This window comes from Rattus rattus, chromosome 2 (genome assembly GCF_011064425.1).
Source record: "Rattus rattus isolate New Zealand chromosome 2, Rrattus_CSIRO_v1, whole genome shotgun sequence".
In the NCBI taxonomy this organism is placed as follows: domain Eukaryota; kingdom Metazoa; phylum Chordata; class Mammalia; order Rodentia; family Muridae; genus Rattus; species Rattus rattus.
This window is the reverse complement of record NC_046155.1, coordinates 35021319-35040866: the sequence shown is the minus strand read 5'-3', so window position 1 is coordinate 35040866 and position 19548 is coordinate 35021319. Positions and strand designations below refer to the sequence as shown.

Genomic DNA, 19548 nt, shown 5'->3' with positions numbered 1-19548 from the left:
CAATAAACTACGCTCAACCGCTGGCCCTTATGTGCCAATTAGAAACACGTGTAAGGGTGGAAAGCAATGGGAAGAGATCCTCCACTCAGTGCACCCCACCCCCTCCCTGGGAGGAATACCAATGGAGGGACTCCAGGATATCACCTCTCTCTTCAGGGCACCGGCAGGACATTAGCTTTAAGTGGAAGGCAAGAGGTGTGCACAGGTCTCTGCCCTGGACCTGTCAGGTGGTCCAAAGAAGTGCTTGTCCCTGAAGGATTGAGATTCTCAGGGAGTATTGCCGATTCAGGGAGCAGCCTCCCCGTAGTGGATAACTACCCTCATTTGGGGTGCAGGTGGGAGAGTCTATTCAATGAGGTGACTGTTGTTCTGGGAATCTAAGGTGACTTAAAAGGAAAGGCAAGGACAACGGCTTATCTCTTTTCCTTCAGACATGACAGGTTAGGCTAGGCGACAGGTTAGATAGAAACCGCTTGAGTGGTTCTCGCGCCTGTATTGCTAAGGAGAGCAGAGCAACTCCAAGTCAACTGGGGTAACTCCAAGCCAGACACAAAACAAAATCCAAGATGCTGCACCGGCTCTAGCTATCTGTGGGCCCCCCTGAGGAGTCAAAGCAGCTACTAGCTGCCTGTCTTACACTAAATCCAGATCCTTTCCTCTCTCTCAAATGGACCCGGAAGGAGCAATTCACCTTTATAGTTTGGAAAGCACTGGGTGGCAGTTTGGAAGGTTGGGGTGGAACCTCAGTAGCTTGCGTGTGCAGTCTTTAATTTCTACTCTTTTGCAGGCTCATCAGTTAGCATCCATGCAAACACAGGCTTTCACTGGTGGGAATGCCAACCCGCCACCTGCCAGTAACGAGGAAGAGGAAGACGAGGAGGACGAATATGATTATGATTACGAGTCCCTGTCTGATGGTAAGAAACACAGAGCCTGCTGCCGTGAGCTGGGACGTTGCTCAAGTGATTGATCTTTCTTCCCAAATAAACCTGGAACTCCATAGATAAGCAGTAGAGGCGGTTTTAACAATGTCTAGGAGTCGAAGGATCCAGACACTTAGTGAGAACAGGGGAAGAGCAGTATCACAGCCACGCTCTAGGAAGGCGAGGACCAGAATGCACAGGAAGCAAGGGGTGGGGTGGAGTGGAGTCGTCATCCCAGAAATGGGTTTGTAGGGGAAGAGGTGGGGTGAGAACAGAAAGATGCACCTTCAGTCTTTGAGTTTCTGAAGTGATAAGAGCTCTTTCCGACTGTATCTAAATCCCCACCCCCAACTCCCACTCTCCCTCTTCCTTCCCCTTCCCCACCCCCTCTCCCTCACCCACTCCCCCTCCCCCTCACACCCCCTGCCACCTGCAGGGGACAGTGTCACTTTCTGTCATGCTGTCACTCTGGGGATCTGGCACCAAAAAGAGGAGGCGCCTTCTCCTTCCTCCCTGTTCTCAGATTACTAACCCAACAAGACATTTCCTTCCGGCCCCACCAAGGAGAGAAACATGAGTGATGGATAAAAGTTAAAGGTTACTGGTGAAGGATTCATCTCAAGTCAAAACTGGGGTCTGTGTGTGCTTCGCTTGCCTGTAATTGGTGTCATTAGCCGGAGATTACACGATGTTTCCTCCTGCAACTTTGCAGATAGCTGTTGGCCTTTTCTTTGGTGCCCTCTAAAAGGCATCAGTGTCCCCATGAGAAAACACCACCGAGGTTTCTAATTGCATCAACTTTTTTCTTTTAATGAGACAGAGTCTCTTTGTTTAGTCCTGGCTGGCCTGGAACTCTTGGTCTTCCTGATTCCATCTCCTGCGTAGCACGATGTAGTGGGCTGAGGGTTTGGCTCAGTGGAAGAGCATTTGCCTCTTATTAACAAAAGCCCTGGGACCCTTGGCACACACACACACACACACACACACACACACACACACACACACACACGCTGCTTGTGTAGCTGTTCCCACACTAGTAAATGTTTGCCATTGATGTGAAGACCACCAGGCCACCTCCACTTATTAGCTTCTCCTACTCAAGGTTGTTTCTGGTCCTGTTCCAGTTCAGAGCCCTCATTACTGGTAACCGTCTAGTTGTATTCTGACCTAAAATGTCAGGCTAAGCAATGACCACTGAGCAGTTAGCCTTCATAATAGTTGATTGTCTCGAGCCATCAGTTAAAGGCCCACTCACTTGATTGGAAATGCCTGAGGTAATAATTTGAATGGAGTCAAGACAAGTTACTAGCATCCTAGTCCTAAAAACACCACAAGAATGTGTAAAGTTTTATACTGACACGTCCACCCCCATGGAAATGTCCCCATAGCAAAACAAATGGACTCAGAGAGTAAAAGAAAAATGACGCTGGTGAAATCAGCCAGTCCAGGTGTCATTTGCTCCTGGAAGAAGTGAGTCCACCAGAATATAAGTTCTTTCTCCCTCATAAATTACCCTGGGGCTTTTTGTACTGTTAAGAGCAGGAGAGGGAGCTTTTAAGTTATCCTTCCTGTACTTTTTTTTTTTAATTTGCAAATAGCGAAATGAACAGAGGAGAGGAAGAGCGTTCTGATTTAGTTTTGTGTAGGGAAGTAAAATTTAATGCTACTTCCCACTGAATTTATAAATTACTTGTGTGCATTGTTTAAAGTTTGGTGGTGGAGTATTGTGGAAAGCCGAAGCCTACCTCCCATGCTGTAGGAGGCTTTGGACAATGACTTTTCACCACCAGCAACCAGAAGTTTCTCTGATATGTCATGAAAAAGTTCTGTCAAATGTGTGATGATGCCACCACACACACACACACACACACACACACACACACACACACACACACACACCCCTACCTCTGTGATCTATGACCACTGAAGTCCACTGTTCTGGCTATTTCCCCTTTCATTTGAAAGATCCTTCTGGCTGGCTGACTTCCAAATAGGCCTCGAAGTCATGCCATGCCTTGTGAAGTTTGTCCTATGACAGCTTACATAGGCAACCATTAAATGCCTTGGCAATGGCATGTTTTCCACGGTGGTTGCAATGCATCTCTCTGAGTTTAATTAAAACCATATCAAGAATAGTACAATCCTAACTAGTAATATAAATGGGCAGCTTTTAGCATGATTTGAATTAACAATGTTTGCTTTGGGTTTTTTTGTTTTGTTTTGATACAAGGTCTCACACAGCTCAGGCCTGCCTTGAGTGCTCTGTGTAGTTGAATATGACCTTGAACTCCTAATCCTTTTGCTTCCACTACTCAAAGACCAGGATTGGCTGCATTTCCTTTATTGCTAGTCCTTGAATCTATGACAGTCAAAATACTAGCTAAGACACCTTCTGATTTGTTACCTTGAGATCTAAGCTGTTGTAACCTGTGCTTTGCTCCACGCCTTAATTTGATGTATCTGCCTCTGACTTAATTCTCCTTACCTGTATTTTCTTTCTGCCTCTCTTTCTCTGTAGCAGATGTCCTTACTGCTTCCCCTGTTCCTAACAGTCAGGAAGGTAAACGCCATTTGAACCCAATATTTTAACTGCATGGATGTCTGTATTATGCCTCCACTGTTTGGGGTCTGATTAGCATGAAGTTGTGACACTTCTGTGCATAGAAACATGGTGAAATTATTGATCCCTTGGTAAGCTGCATGGCCCTGATTTGCTATAAGGATATTTTGGTCTAAGCATTTGTGGTCCAAAAACATAGTGAATCTGGAATGAGATCCTAGCTCTCTCGCTTTTCACTTTAAGAGAGTACAATCATGGCGGACTTCCCAGACTTTTACACTTGCTCTGAATAGAGATGTCAAACAGGAAGAAGACTGCCTGCCATACTTATAGCTATTCACATTAAGATTATAATTTAAAAACAACAGTCATGAAAACTTTACTTTCCAATGAATTTAAATTGGAGAAACTTTGCATCGTGCATAACAATAAACCTTTCCCCATGAATATTGGCTTTGATGTTTCTGGGGTCAAAAGAAGCAAATAACTTCATTTCAAAGGAAGGCCGGTTAACTCACGGATGTACCAGTAGAAGTGCTTGAACCACTAGATCCTTCCCAGGCCTGTGCGACATCCGCCTCTTGACATAGGATTCGTCTATCTGTGCAAGATGGGCCTTTTCATTTAGAGTATATCTGTCTGGTACCAAAACTACTGCTAAATGAGTCCACGAAGCTAAATATATAGCCCAAGGTTTAAAATTGTGCTTCAAGCCATCATTTTGGTCACACGTAGCCAGCGTCTCGGTCTTGTGGATACACGCAAGTAGCCGGACAGCCTCACACAGAGCCCTGAAGGAAAGCATTTGACTCTTCCCTGCTGACGCCTGGTAACTCATTTTCAGACAACATTCTGGAAGACAGACCTGAGAACAAATCATGTGCCGACAAGCTTCAGTTTGAGTACAATGAAGAAGTCCCCAAGAGGATAAAGAAAGCAGACAACTCCTCTGGCAATAAGGGAAAGGTAGGAGATCACTTTCCTTCCTTTTAAAGGTTTTATTTATGTGTGTATGTGAGTACACCATTGCTGTACACAGACACCAGAAGAGGGCATCAGATCCCATCACAGATGGTTGTGAGCCACCGTGTGGTTGCTGGGATTTGAACTCAGGACCTCTGGAAGAGCGGTCAGTGCTCCTAACCGCTGAGCCATCCCTCCAGAGATGGCTTTTCTTTACCTGATTCCTGGACCTTTGCAATTCTGTCACTTTCGGCTGGGACTCCTCTCCCCTTCCTTTTTTCTCACTCAATCTTCCTCAGATGCCAAAGTCCACATTGGAGATTCTACAGAACTCCTGCTGCCATGTGTCATAATTTCACCCGATCGGTACCTACTGGAGGTATATGTGTGGCAGGCACTGGAATGGTACAGAGGATGGATGAGTTAGTGGTTGAGACCAGTAAGTCGTGTTTGTGAATAATTAAAAAACATAGTGATCTCACTGCACTGTCAGAGGATCAAGGACAGGTTCTCTTGGAAGGGGCTCTTTAAGAGTGAAGATTTGCTGAAACAGGCCACTCCAGCCAAGAGGACAACGTTAAAGTCACTCACACCAAGAAAGAAGGCATGAAAGGAAGTCAGATTATGAAGAGTTAGCAAGCTCACAGAGACCTGAAAGACACATGAGATACCCAGGCCTCACCCCCAGGTGCCTCACAGCCTATAGACACTGAGGGAACCCATTCAGAGAGTGGCAGTGTCAATTTTTTTTTTGAAGCAAAGCATATAGATCATCTAGTAATTCAACTAATGTGTATAGACTACTCCATGTGAAAGATAATGCATTCTGTCCAAAGAGACATGAGGATGAATTAGACACAGTCTTTTCCCTCACGAAGACGCTGAGATATGAGTGTGAAGAAATACGTAGTAAGGCAAAGCATGCTGGCCATGTGGGAGAGGTATAGAGAAAGTGCTCCACCTTCTGGTAAAATGGTGTCATTTTCCTTGAAAGGTCTACGACATGGAACTGGGAGAGGAGTTTTACCTTCCTCAGAACAAAAAAGAAAGCAGGCAGATTGCGCCGGAGCTCTCTGACCTCGTCATCTATTGCCAGGCGGTAAAATTTCCAGGTAAGAGTCGTCAGTGTCATCTCTAACATTTAAAGTTATGAAAGGATAAAAGTGAGCTATGTGTCTAATGGGGTGTTTTGAATACTCCAAAATAACTGAATTGTATGACTGAAATAAATAATTTCCATAGCTCATCTCTGACTTTTCATAATAATTCTCCAAGGTTAGTGAATTTCCACTTGTATTTTTAAAAAGATTTTGTTTGTTTGTTTTTATGTGCATGGGTGTTTTGTGTGTGTGGATATATGTGCATTATGTGTATGTCTGGTGCCTTCAGACACCAGAAGAGGGCATTGGATCCCTTGGAACTGGAATTATGGACAGCTGTGAGCCACTATGTAGGTGCTGGGAACTGAACTCTAGTCTTCTGCAAGAACAACAAGTCCTCTTCACTGGTGAGCCATCTTCCCAGCTCCCTTCCACCCATTCTTAAATGAAACAAATCCTGAAGCACATCAAGTAATTTACCCCAAGATTTCAGAGTATACATGTAAATAGTCTTATTTGAAAACTACAGAAATTGGCTTGAGGAGAGAAAGATATTCAGTTGCTGATATACTTAAAGAATTGTAGCATATAGGTACCCAGCCTCCAGTCCAATCCAGTTCAGGCACACAACTTCCCTCTCTCGATCATTCTCTTACCAAGAATGTGTTGAGCTGTTCCAAGCCAGCATCAGAGAGTTCCAGACTCAGGTTCAACCTGCAGTTTCTTCAAAATCTCCAGCAGAAGTGATGCTGTTTCTCACAGATTTATTTTCCCAAACCTTACCCAACCCCTGTAACTAGAGGGCTGCAGTATTCTGAATGTGTGGTGCTGGGAGGATCTCCACATGTTCAAGGTCAGCCTGGACTACATAGTCCCATCCCTGAGCTGTGGACTTGAGGCTCTATGGAAAGGGAGGAAGTTTTCCCACTTGGCCATTTCTGGAAATGTAATGGACTTAATATGGTGAGCCATTTCCGAACAATTATTCAGTTCACTTAATAAATGATAGATCTATGGCCTGCCTGTCTCCAAAGTCCCTCCTTGAATTGCATCTACTCTGCCTTTCTCATCAGGATGTATTATCAATGGGTTCCATTCAATTGTGTGCCCCATAAATGGAGACAGAGGGGGAAAAAAGAATAAATAAAAAGATAGAAGTCAGAAAAAAATAATCTCTCATACAAAAAACCAAAACCAACACAGAAAGGCCTCTTGCGACCAAAATTTCTGAAAGGGGGAAAGAGCTTGAATTAGAGGATCCTTCTGAATGTCAATTTAAAAGGCATAAAGTTGGCCTGGACAGAGGAGTCAGAATGCCAGCCCTCATCTTCTCTTGATGTGTTAAACTCCAGCCCTGGCAAGCAACCCTTTTCACACCTCTCCTGGCAAAGAAGACCAAGATATTCAGTGACTATCTTATATAGTCCTAGAGATTTAGGTCTTAAGACCAGAGTGGCCATCTTCCATGCCATAGGAAAAAAATCATAGAATTTTCTGAATTTTAAGTTTTCTCCCAGAGACTATAAAACTTTTGGCAGCTGCTACTGCTTTTCTGCTAGTAAATCCTGTTGAAGAGGATATGAAGGAGTATGCAGCAAATATTTCAAAAGCATACAAGAAGGTGGCGCTTAAATTTAATGACTGGAGACGGCACAGTTGCTGCTCTCGCACAGGACCCAGGCTTGGTTCCCAAAGCCCACATTGGACGGCTCACAGCCACCTCTAACTTCAGTTCTAGGAGATCCAATGCCTTCTGAAAGGCCTCTTTGAGCAGTAGGCATTCACATATTGCACATATGCACAAGTAGGCATTCATACATACATACATACATACATACATATACTTACATATGTAAATACACACATACATACATATATACACACACATACATATACACATACTTACATACACACATACATACACATACGTACATACATATGCACATACACACATACATATACACATACATACATACATACACATACATACATATATACATACACACATACATATACACATACATACATACACATACATACATACATACATACATACATACATATGTGTAAATTTTTAAGCTTTTTAGTTTCACCAGACATGATTTATGCCAAAGTAAGTTTGCCATGGTCACAGTTAACTAATACCTAGTGGTGCTTATTTCATTCTACATAAGAAAGTTAACCCGTCAGCATCAGATCAAGTGTGGGGGCCATATTGGACAAGAATAACATAAGCCTATAATCCCAGCCCTCAGGTGGCAGAGCCAAGAGATTTGACACTAGTTTGAAGCCAATGTGGTCTAATATAATGAAGTTCAGGTCAGCCAGCCTGAACTATAGAGTAAGAAAACCATTATTCATGTTTCATTCTTTAACACTATAAAAACAAAAGACCATTCAACTGGCTTTGTCTCCTCTCAAGGATTGAATAAACTGGAAGAACAATTCCCACAGCTAATTCAATTCAGGGGGAAAGATAAATTTATACCAAAGAGAGAACTGTGATAGGGTCTGTGGCCATTTGGCCCAACTCCTAACATGAAGGGCAGGATACGTGTGTGGTTGTTCTGTTTTCTGTTTGTTTTGCTTTTGAGCCTCTTGATTAGTTGTGTAGCTTTGGGTGTCCTAGAACTCTGTAGCCCAGGCCAGCCTCAAATGCACAGAGATCCACCTGTCTCTGCTATGTGCACCACCTCACGCCCCTGGCTATTATTGCTATAAATTGCTATAAAACATTTACAAAATATATCTTTTAAAAAGGATTGTGTCTGTCTGTCTGTCTGTCTATCTATCTATCTATCTATCTACTTATCTATCTATCTATCTACTTATCTATCTACCTACCTATCTATCTATCTATCTATCTATCTACTTATATCTACTTATCTATCTATCTATCTATCTATCTATCTATCTATCTATCTATCTACTTATCTATCTACCTATCTATCTATCTATCTATCTATCTATCTATCTATCTATCTATCTATCTATCTATCTATCTATCTACCTACCTACCTACCTATCTATCTATCTATCTATCTATCTATCTATCTATCTATCTAGGACTGTGTGCTTGGGGGAGGGCAGAGAGATGTGTTCCAGGAGATGAGAAGAAGGCATCAGAGCTACAAGCTGTTGTGAGCCATCTGATTTGGGTGTTGGGAACTGAACTCAGGTCCTCCACATGAGTAGTAAGTCCCCTTAACCACTGAGCCATCCCTCTGACCCAACACAGCACGTTCTCTTTATGTGCTGTTGGTTAGCGATTGAAGTTTCCCTACTCTGCCTATAATTTAATGGTTTTTTTTTCTCAGAATAGCTAAAAGTATTTTCTCGGAGTCACTGCTAGTGACTATAAATAGTGATTATAAATTTTTGGTGTACATGAGGAAAATACGAGATGTTGTTACCTTTTGGTTTTGCGTTTGATGAGCTGATACGTTACCTTATCAGTTTCAGTGAATCCCATCTTTCAGCACTGTCAAGTTCAGTCCCAGAAGCACAGGCCTGTAGTCCAGCTGCTTCAGAGGCTGAGGCAGGGTTGTGATTTTGAAGCTTGTCTACAGAATGATTTTAAGGCATCATCCTGGGCAACCTAATGTGACTTTTTCTCAAACTTAAAAAAAAGAAAAATGGGATTATTAGCTCAGCAAACTTTCTTGGCATTTGTAAATACTCAAGGTTCAATTCCCTGAACTAAAAAAATCAAAACACACACACACACACACACACACACACACACACACACACACACACACACACACACACACACACACAGAGTAGAGGAACTTTTGCACAGTTGAACCTACCGAGGGGCTCGCATCTCAGTTCCCGGTGCTGTGTTCCTTCTTAGGATCAGGGAAATGATGCAGGCTGTTCCTGTTTATATCTGCTATAGGATTTCTTTCTCAGTTACATTTAGCCCTAGCATCGCCATGGCTCTTCCTCCTCCTCCTAATGGAAAAGGGGGGTTAGTACTTTCTCATGTTACCCACCGCAGTGTGTGGATACTTCCCAGCAACCGCCCCTGTATACCCAGTTCTCCTCAGGCATATCCTGTGGTCCTTAGCACTGTCAGCCCTTTGCTCAGACAGAACATACTGAGTCTGAGGACGCAGCTCAGTGGTTGAGTATTTGACAGAATGCACAAGACCCAGGACTGATCCCCAGGCTATAAGGAATAGAGAAGAATATTCTAAGCTTGGCCCATTCCCCCTAATCCCCATTACTAACTCCCAAACTCCAAGGCCAGGAGTCTCTATAAAGAATTTGAGAGTCTCCTATCTTCCATGGTGTCTTCTTTTGCAGGCCTCTGTGCATTTATAGACATGCGTTCATGTTCCTTTTTCTGAAGGCAGATATCCCTTGTACTTACCCTGTGCGTGTGCGTGCGTGTGTGTGTGTGTGTGTGTGTGTGTGTGTGTGTGTGTGTGTGTTGATCCTTTCTTGGGACGTGCAGTTCTTTCCATTTAAAATTGTTTTATTTTATGTATATAGGTGTTTTGCCTGCATGTATGTCTGTTTGCCATGAGCAGGCAGTGCCCTTGGAGATCAGAAGTAGGGCATGGTATTCTGGCCTTTCCCTGGTCTCCAGCAGCACTGCCTGCCCATAGCATGCAGACAAACATGGAGTAAAAATACCCATAATGGTTTTTTTAAACGAAAGGTACTCCACATCCCAAGAAGGGATATATATGGGAAATACTGGGTAGCAAAGTCCCCCCCATCCAGATCCACTCCCTTTCTGTCTCTCATCAGGCTTTTAAGACACAGCAACAGAAGGCAAAACAATGAAATATATTATGGTAAAAGGAAAGAGCCTCATCAAAGTTGAACAGGGCAAACCGAAAGAATGAAAAGAGCCCAAGAGAAGGCACAAAAGTCAGAGTCCCACTTGTTCACGCACTCAAGAGTCCCATTAAAACACTAAGCTGGAAGCCGTAAGAGGGCATGGTCCCGGCCTGTGCAAGCCCTGTGCTTGGTGCTTTAGTCTCTGTGAGTTCAGATGGCCTCGTTCTCCCGGTGTCCTCCATCCCCTCTGCCTCCTACCTCCTCCTGTCTCCTCTTCCACAGGTTTCTGTGAGCTCTGTTCTAAAGTCTCTCTGTGTGTAATGTCTGTCTGTGGGTTTGTGGGCTGCAAAGGAAGCCTCTCTGATGATGGCTGAATTAGACACCATAGCAGACCACCATGAGGAGTCATTTTGTCACCATGTTTTTATTTAATAAGACCAATAGTGTCTGGCTTGTCTTCATCCCCGGGCTCTCTAGCCTCTGGTTCTTGATCACTCCAGCAGTGTCATATATGCTCATTTATGTGTCTAAACACATCTCTGTCCTTCCTCCACTGGTACAGCTATAGACAAGAGTGATGATGGCCTCCCAAGAGCCTTTAAGTCACTTTTCTTAAACTAGAGCTGGGTCTGTGTGGCTGGTGTGCGTTCATCCTCTCAGTCAGCAAATACGTACTAAATTCCTGCTATGCATGGGGCACTGTGCTGGCATAAAGGATCCAGGGACTGAATGGACCAGGAGTGAGACAGAAAAGCCACAGAAACATCATCATCATTGTATCTTTCCCACTGAGCCCTCAGACTAATCCTAGGAGTAAGTTCCTTTAATCACACCTATTTTTTTAGATAAGAAAAAAAGCAGAAGGTTTGGCCAAAGATGGTGTCAGAAGAATTTTTTTTTTATTCATTTATTATACGTAAGTACACTGTAGCTGTCTTCAGACACACCAGAAGAGGGCATCAGATCTCTTTACAGATGGTTGTGAGCCACCATGTGGTTACTGGGAATTGAACTCAGGACCTCTGGAAGAGCAGTCGGGTGCTCTTAACCGCTGAGCCATCTCTCCAGCCCAGAAGAATTTTTTTTAATTATCTCTTTCATTTTTTGAGATTACAATTATATCATTTCCTTTCTTCCCTTTTTTCCTTCCAAACCCTCCCATAGACTCCTTCTTTCTCTCTTTCAAACTCGTGGACTGGGTTTTTTTATATTAATTGTTGATATATATTTTTCATATATATGTATAAAACAATTTTCATTACCTGTTAAATATATTATATATATATGTAAAACAGTTTTCATTAATTGTTTATATAAATTCCTTAATGCATAGTACAGCCTGCTGAGTCTTTACATTGTTACTTGTATACAATATACATTGTATATGAGAGCTGCCCACTTGGCATTAGACAACCAATGAGTGTGCTCTTCCCTAAGGATGACTGTTTCTCCCTCTCTCAGCATTCCTTACTTTACCATCACAGGAAACCACAGCCAATCAGAATGCAGAAACCACAGCCAATCAGAATGCAGAGTTGTGGAGCCCAGTCCCACAAGATACATCTGCAAAACAAATCCTGCTCCTTAGGCTCAGGGAACATTAGGGAGGAGCGGCAGAAAGATTATAACAGCCAGGTGATCAGGGACACGTTGCTGTGTGATTGTTTTCTAGGAATGTCAGAAGCTACACCCATAAACACGAGCTGAACAAGGACCACATAATAGACATGCTAATGTGGATGGTGAAAGCCCACGAGTCGCCAACAAGGAATGCCAGAGGACTTATAATGTGGACAGTACGATACCCAAGCTCATAATTATGCTTTCCTCTCCCCAAGTTGTGTTGTTAATCTCCAGGAAATAAATATTAACTGCAGCATATTCTGAATGTGCAATTTTAAAGCTCAGGCACACAGTTCACTAGAAGAGAGAGAGAGAGAGAGAGAGAGAGAGAGAGAGAGTTTGTGTGTGTGTGCGTGTGTGTGTGTGTGTGTGTGTGTGTGTGTGTGTGTGTGTGCGCGCGCGCGCGCGTGCGTTTCTGTAATTTGAGGATCATTCTTTAATAACTATGCCATGCTTGTTGCATTTGTCTAGAGATTAAATAAACTGGGCCATAATTGCCCACAATACTAATATCAGCCATGTTAAAGTATAATGGGCCTTCTGTGCTGTGTAACAAGGAAATGGTAGGACTTCAATATAAACATTAATGAGGATGGAAAATGTTGAGCTCTCTCGCCTGTAGCTTTTGGCTTATTTATTTTCGTTTTATGAGAACAGGCCTGTCAACTCTAAATTCATCTGGCTCTAGCAGAGGGAAAGAAAGGAAAAGCAGGAAGTCCATTTTTGGCAACAATCCGGGCAGAATGAGCCCAGGGGAGACAGCGTCATTTAACAGAACATCTGGAAAAAGTAAAGTTACCTTCTCTCAATCTTTGCTTGGTCCTGCATGCTACATGACTCAGATATTTTGCTGTCCAGCCACTTCCTTTGAATTTTGAAATCCACCTTTATTTTCATAGATGTATACACTACCCAAGTACAGCATAAATATTTTTCAATTGTTAATTTATTCTTTGAACTCACTGCAAATAGCCTTTTTACTGACAATGTTCTCACATTGTTTGCCTCAAAAGTAAAATTGGAAGCAGCCCCGACTGTTCTGTCGGTTTCTGGAACAGCGTCCTGAATCCACAGGATACATCATTTTACTTCTAATTACTTCTCATTGTAAAAGTAATAAATTCCCCTGGTTAAAAGTCCAGTCGATGCACAAGATGAATACAATTCCTTTCCATTCTCAGTGTCGTACGTAATGTTGTTTCTCAGAGTGCACCACTGGGGACTTCGTTGTAATTTGTTCAAGGAAAAAAATTATTTTAAAGAAAATCCAGGGGTTGGGGATTTAGCTCAGCGGGTAGAGCGCTTGCCTAGCGAGTGCAAGGCCCTGGGTTCGGTCCCCAGCTCCGAAAAAAAGAAAAAAAAAAATCCAAATGGGATGTAATCTAACACACAAGCTCTCAGTTGTCACACACCAGTCTGTGTATTTGTCTGCCTTATAATTTTGCATGCCTGTATGATATTCCTTTGTATGGGTATCTTTTAACCACTTTGTCACTAATAGAATTATATGGGTTTTTGTTTCTTCTTGTGGATTGTATACACTTCCCTGCAGACTTTGTATTTGTAAAGATTACTCACAGAACAATGAAGTCTCGCGGCAAAAAGACTTACAGACATCCAATTTAAATTGATGTTAATATCCTCACGTTATTACTTAGTTTAGTTTTTGGTGCTGGTGGTTGAACCCAAAACCTTGTGCCTAGTGGATGTGTATCCTACCACTGAGCCGCACGCCCAGCTTGCTACCCTCATTTTAAAACTCAATAGCCAGGGTGTTTCAAGGTAGCAAACTAACTCACAAGCCACATTCAGGATGCATCTGGCTCTGTTTCCTTGTTGCAACTGAGTATCTGATGTGCAGTTGAGAGTGATCTACATTTGATACATTCTGATACATTTGAAGCGTTGACATTAATCAGAGGCTGATCTTTTGCCGGGTTTAGGTTCCTGTGAAGGAATTCGACAAATCTGGGAGGAACCTCCACTCAGCCCAAACACATCCCTCAGCGCCATCATTAGAACTCCTAAATGCTATCATATCTCGTCACTGAATGAAAATGCCGCCAAACGTCTGTGTCGCAGGTATTCTCAGAAACTGATCCAGCACACTGCTTGCCAGCTGCTGAGGACCTACCCGGCAGCGACCAGAATCGACTCATCCAATCCCAACCCCCTCATGTTCTGGCTTCATGGGATACAGCTTGTAGCTCTAAACTACCAGACGGATGGTAAGGAACCTGCACCCTCACCTCTCTGTATCTTATCATGTACAGTAAATACAGTTCCATGAACACTTATTTTCTTGGGAGAGAGGAGGAGGGGGATAGAGGGGAAGAGAGAGGAGGGGGGGGGAGAGAGGGGAGGGAGGGGAGAGGGAGGGAGGGAGGGGGAGAGGGACAGAGGGAGGGAGGGACAGAGAGAGAGAGAGAGAGAGAGAGAGAGAGAGAGGGGGAGGGAAGGGAGAGGGGGAGGGAGAGAGGGAGAGAGAGAGGGAGAGAGAGAGAGAGAGAGAGAGAGAGAGAGAGAGAGAGAGAGAGAGAGAGAGAGAGAGAGTGTCCGGGCAGGGGCACACATATATAGAGGAAGACTATAGAACGGAAAAGTAGGAAGCTCATAGGAAGTGTTGCCCTGCAGTTTTGGAGTAATAGAAAAGGAAGGTGGGCGGCGACTTCTTAAGGGCACCTGTTAAACACAAACTGCTCTTGAGAGAAGTCTGTCCAGCTGGATTTTAAAGCTCAGTGGAAGCAGGAATTTCCAAGCTTCACTCATAAACCACTTGTCCTTGCAAGTCAGAAAGTAGCAGCCTGTGACTAGGGTGTCACCGTGCCTCCCTTGAATATGAATCCAGAGGTGGAGGAAAAAGACTCACGAGTCCAAGGCCGACTTGGGCTATGTAGAGAGCTTGTCTCAATGGGGAAAAGTAGTGACTTCAGCCACCATTCAGATGCATCATTTGCCCAAGGGGCAGAGTGTCTTCCAGTGATAAGTTCAGGTTCTCTGGGAGTTCGGGGAATAAGGCATTTGTTTTCACATGCCCTAGGAAATGAGGGGTGTTTTCTAGAAGCTCATGCAAAGTCTTGTCTTTTCTTTAAACAGCAGAAGTGCCAGTAGCCTCCAGCTGAGGTCAGACCCCAGTCCTTAGCTCTGGGATAGCGAGGTGCCGGGCACTGGTGTCAACTGCAGCCAACACTAAACACATCTGCTCAGCAATATCTCTGTGCTTTCTTTTGCCCTGGTCGTATTTACTGTATAGATGGGAAAGCAGTTTGCAAAGCTCCCATCCCAGAGAAAAGCATGGCACAAGTGTTTGCTCTCCTTAAGGGTGTCTGACAAGCTGTCAAAAACAGTGCGGCGTGGACTCACAAATGGAAATAATGGCAAAATACTTTCAGAGTTGCAAACGTTTTCTTTTCCATTTCTTTTCACAAGTGGCCTGTGGCGTCACCTCCCTGGCTCTGTCTGTATTGCTGAGTCCAAGGCTTCCTGGACTCTTACGCTACCGAAGTCTTTTAAGCGCCCTGTAATAACTAGCACAGTGGTTTACTCAAGGAAATATAAGGATGCTTGGCTTGGGGTGTGCCCTGTTCCTGAAGTGTCAGGACTGGTGCAGACACACTGGCTCCACTCGTGGCAATCAGTGCCCTAGCTGAGGGGAGTAGAAGAAGCGACTGCTCCTGAGCTTACTCCATAGTCCACAACACAGATTGCCTCACAGTGCCTTCCAGCTACCTTTGCAGTCTTTAGTCTCCCTTGACGGAGCTGGGAGCACCTGTCGGAGCTACCCCATTCAAGGGAGGCAGATGGCTGCTATGTGGTTCATTTCAAGGTTCTCTGCATAGCCCTGCAACCCAGAAAGAGTGTTATCATCTAATCATTCTGAGTTCTATTCAATGAGCCCTAAGCATCCACCCTTGCTGCACAGTGTATGTAGAGCCGGTGCATCCATCTCTAAGACTGGCCTTCATGTATGCAGTGATGACTGAAGCCTCCCTCGAGACTTTGCACACAGAGGATAATACATTGCATGTTGCCTTGAGCCAAAGCAGACTGTTCTGATCAACCTCACTGAAATGTGAACCTATGGTTTATTATTATTATTATTATTATTATTATTATTATTATTATTACTATTACTATTACTATTTTGGTCCAGATCTGTTACTTTTCACACTGACACATCAGTGAGAGGACACAGCTTATCAAAGCAGGGAAGGCATTGGCAGAAGAATCAGAGGTCAGCTAGTCACAGTATATCCCCAGTCAGGAATCAGAGAAGGGGCATGGAACGAAACTAGGCTATACGACCTGAAGGCCCATCCCATTGACTGGCTTCTTCCAGCAAAGCTCTCCCTCCTGGAACTTCCACAGCCCTGGTGGCCGCAGGCTGAGGAACAAGTGTTTAAACATATGAGCCTCTGGGGAACATTTCACGTTCAAACCTTAACAAGGTATCTTCCGGGTGCTTCTCTGTGACTTGAGAATCCAGACAGACAGATCAAATATCAAAACAACTCCTTTTCAGTTGTTCAGAGTAATTCCTAGGGTAAGAAGTACTTGCTTTCCCAGTGTCCTGCCAGCATCCTTATCTCACAGCTCTCATCTGCCTTGCCATTTTGGAGATGTCAGGGGGCCTTGGTGCCTCCTGGGGGTTTCTGTGGAACTAGGACCAGCTATAGTCTAGTTTCAAGCTTCTAGCTGACTTGTAAACTCCAGAGGTGATCAGCAGGTTCATGCTCAATAAAAGTGACCACCAAGCCTGTGAGTCTGAGGCTGCTATGCAAAGCTGTGGTTACCATTGGCAATGGCCCGTCTGAGCTCTGTAGGTCAGAACGAATCTTGCTCCGTATGCAGAACCCACACAAGGATGTAAGCATTCCAACTCCAGTCAGAAGAAAAGCTGCTTTCTAAAAGAACATTTACTATGCTTTATTGGATTAAAATTGCAGTTTTCAGGGTGTGTTTTTTTTCAAGATCCTACGTAGGGTTGTGGGGTTCCGAGTCTGCTCTGCCACAGGGCTCGGCCACTCAGGGATGCAGGACGTAGGAAGCTTTGACCGAGCTTAAGCGGGGCGAGTGTCAGGCTGTAGAGACGCCCTGGGACACTGCTCCTGGGCCTGCAAGGAGGCCAGGACCCTCTGGTTCTCAGGCTCTCAGACACCCAGCTGAGAATGGAGTGGGAGCCCTCTGACTGGATCTAGCCCGGGGACTTGGGGGCGGGGTGGAGGTGGGAGTGAGGGGAACTGCGCTCCAGCTTGTCCCGCTGGGAGAGTTCTTGGCTTGATGGAGGTGGTCTTGAGCTTGGAGGCAGTAACTGTGTCTGTAACCGTGGCTGGGTGCACGGAGAGACCTTCTATGGGAAACTAGACTAGATGTCTGCTCTGTAAGCAAAGGCCTTCTCCATGGCTCCCCACTGAGGATCCCCATGAAAAAAGAGAGTCCATGGTTTTAAGCCATTTATTGTCATGGCGGAAAGTGGATGAGTGACATCATACCCCACTTCTCAGGGAGGGCCTAAGGTTAAAAACCTTTTACAGGGAGGAGTGTCTGGGAAGGAGAGTTTATTGGCTAAATCTTCCTTTTTTTTTTTTTTTTAAAATATTTATTGTATGAGTGCCCGGTAGCTATTTTCAGACTCACCAGAAGAGGGCGTCAGATCCCATTACAGATGGTTGTGAGCCACCATGTGGTTGCTGGGACTTGAACTCAGGACCTCTGGAAGAGCAGCCAGTGCTCCTAACCTCTGAGCCATCTCTCCAGCCCAGCTAAGTCTAGCTGGTACCAGCCCAGCTAGGTACCTCATTAAAATGGAGATGTCTTGAGCCTATGTGACCATAGGTCACATCCTCTATCTGTGGAGGAGATTGGGGTGTTGCCCTTATGTGACTGAAGGCCACAAATCTGCGGGGAGCTGTGGCTAGTGACAGGGGCCTAGTGCCCGGGAACAGGGAAAGTTCCTGGCCCTTCAGGGTCGCTGGGGTTTTGAGCCTTAACTCAACTGGGAACGAAGCTACCTTTCACAGTCCCACAATCCTAAATATGAGGGTAACTATTATGAATGTGGGTATCTGCCTACCACAGTGCTTTTAAGTGATTAGGAGACCATGCAAGAGGTGGTATGTCTGATCTACCCTAGTATTGATTCAGACAGGCCAGTCCGGAGGTACTGGTTCATGTACTTCCTCTCGTCTGGTTACAAACGGGTTTCCAAATTGTAGCTATAGGTACAGTTAACCACTGGAACTCGCCTTGAAGACAGTAGAGTACTATATTTGAGCCTCTCTTATTTTGACCTGAAGAGCTTCACAGAGATGCATTTTACATATTGAAGTACCAGATGGGATCTTAGCTAAGCAAAGGTGCTTTAGAGATTTTAGTATCTGATAACAGCACACGTGGAGACAATGAGGGGCAGATCCTCCGGCATCATGAGGCAAAAGCAGGCCAGTCTCTGTGAGTTGAAGGCCAGCATGGTCTACATAGCAAGTTTCAGGCCCCCGAGATACATGGTGGGACCCAGTCTTAAAAAAAATAACGTCAGGTTGGGGATTTAGCTCAGTGGTAAAGCGCTCCTAGCAAGCACAAGGCCCTGGGTTCGGTCCCCAGCTCCTGAAAAAAGAAAAAAGAAAAAAAAAGAAAAAAAATAACGTCTTAAAAAGCACTCAGGTTAGACACACTTCAAAGAACATTTGACCCCAAACTTGAGTGAAGTTGACACCTTTAAATGTGAGCTACTATTACTGTTGTAAGAATACTGGATGAGCCTCCAGTATTCTTTTTCTAAAATACTTAAGATTAGAAGCGTTTCTGGATGTAAAGTTTTGTTGTTTGTTTGTTTGTTTGTTTGTTTCAGATTTCAAATTTTTGGAATATTTGTAGAAATATATGCCTAGACAGACTCTTTTGATAGTGAACGATTATGAGGTCAGACAGGGATTTTTACATTATGGGGTCATGTTAGACCTCACAGAGTATTGGATCTGAGGTTTTTAAGATTAGGAATGCTGTTTTCAAATTGGGGTAAATACCTATTTTACGTTTAACTGCCTCAGTGGAACTCGTTTGCCTCACTCTTTCAGCCCTCCTAGCTGTGTCTGTTTCATGTCATAGAGTGGCCAAAGAAGGGACAGCATATCCTCTGTAAGACAGTCACATTGGGAGTGAAGGAACCTGACAAATGTGTGTTATGCACTAATTCAACAGAGGAGACCAAGGCCCAAGGAGCTTGATGCACCTGATACGTCTTCTCTGGGAATCCATAAACATACACTTGGCGAACCTCAGATACATGGAGAATTTTTTATACACAAGATATAAGAGTAGGGGCCAAGTCTTTGTTGTTCAAAGGCACTTAGCACACTTTTCCTTGATGCTGGTTCACATAGCAAAGTTCATTCAGCACATGGAAGGAATCTACAAGAGGGGATATTAGTCAGGTGTGTCTCATAAACCTTTTGCTCTTTTGGGCAACATTCATGCAGATTGAGCCGTCCAGTGAGCACGTGAGTGCAGAAGAGTCCAGAAACTGTGCAGTCGTTCATCAAAATTTGTGCCAAATAAAATCTGGCGACAACACAGTCAAAGCCTT

At 44.2% G+C, this 19548-nt stretch overlaps 1 protein-coding gene across 1 annotated transcript in view; it reads left to right on the top strand.

Moving 5' to 3' along the window:
* LOC116891119 (1-phosphatidylinositol 4,5-bisphosphate phosphodiesterase epsilon-1) overlaps window positions 1-19548 on the top strand; it is a 204360-nt gene that overhangs the window by 162995 nt on the left and 21817 nt on the right. Inside the window, exons 20-24 of the mRNA XM_032891834.1 lie at window positions 788-917; window positions 4328-4449; window positions 5441-5558; window positions 12621-12752; window positions 13907-14191. Coding sequence (XP_032747725.1) covers window positions 788-917; window positions 4328-4449; window positions 5441-5558; window positions 12621-12752; window positions 13907-14191 — 787 coding nt within the window. The remainder of the gene's footprint in view (window positions 1-787; window positions 918-4327; window positions 4450-5440; window positions 5559-12620; window positions 12753-13906; window positions 14192-19548) is intronic.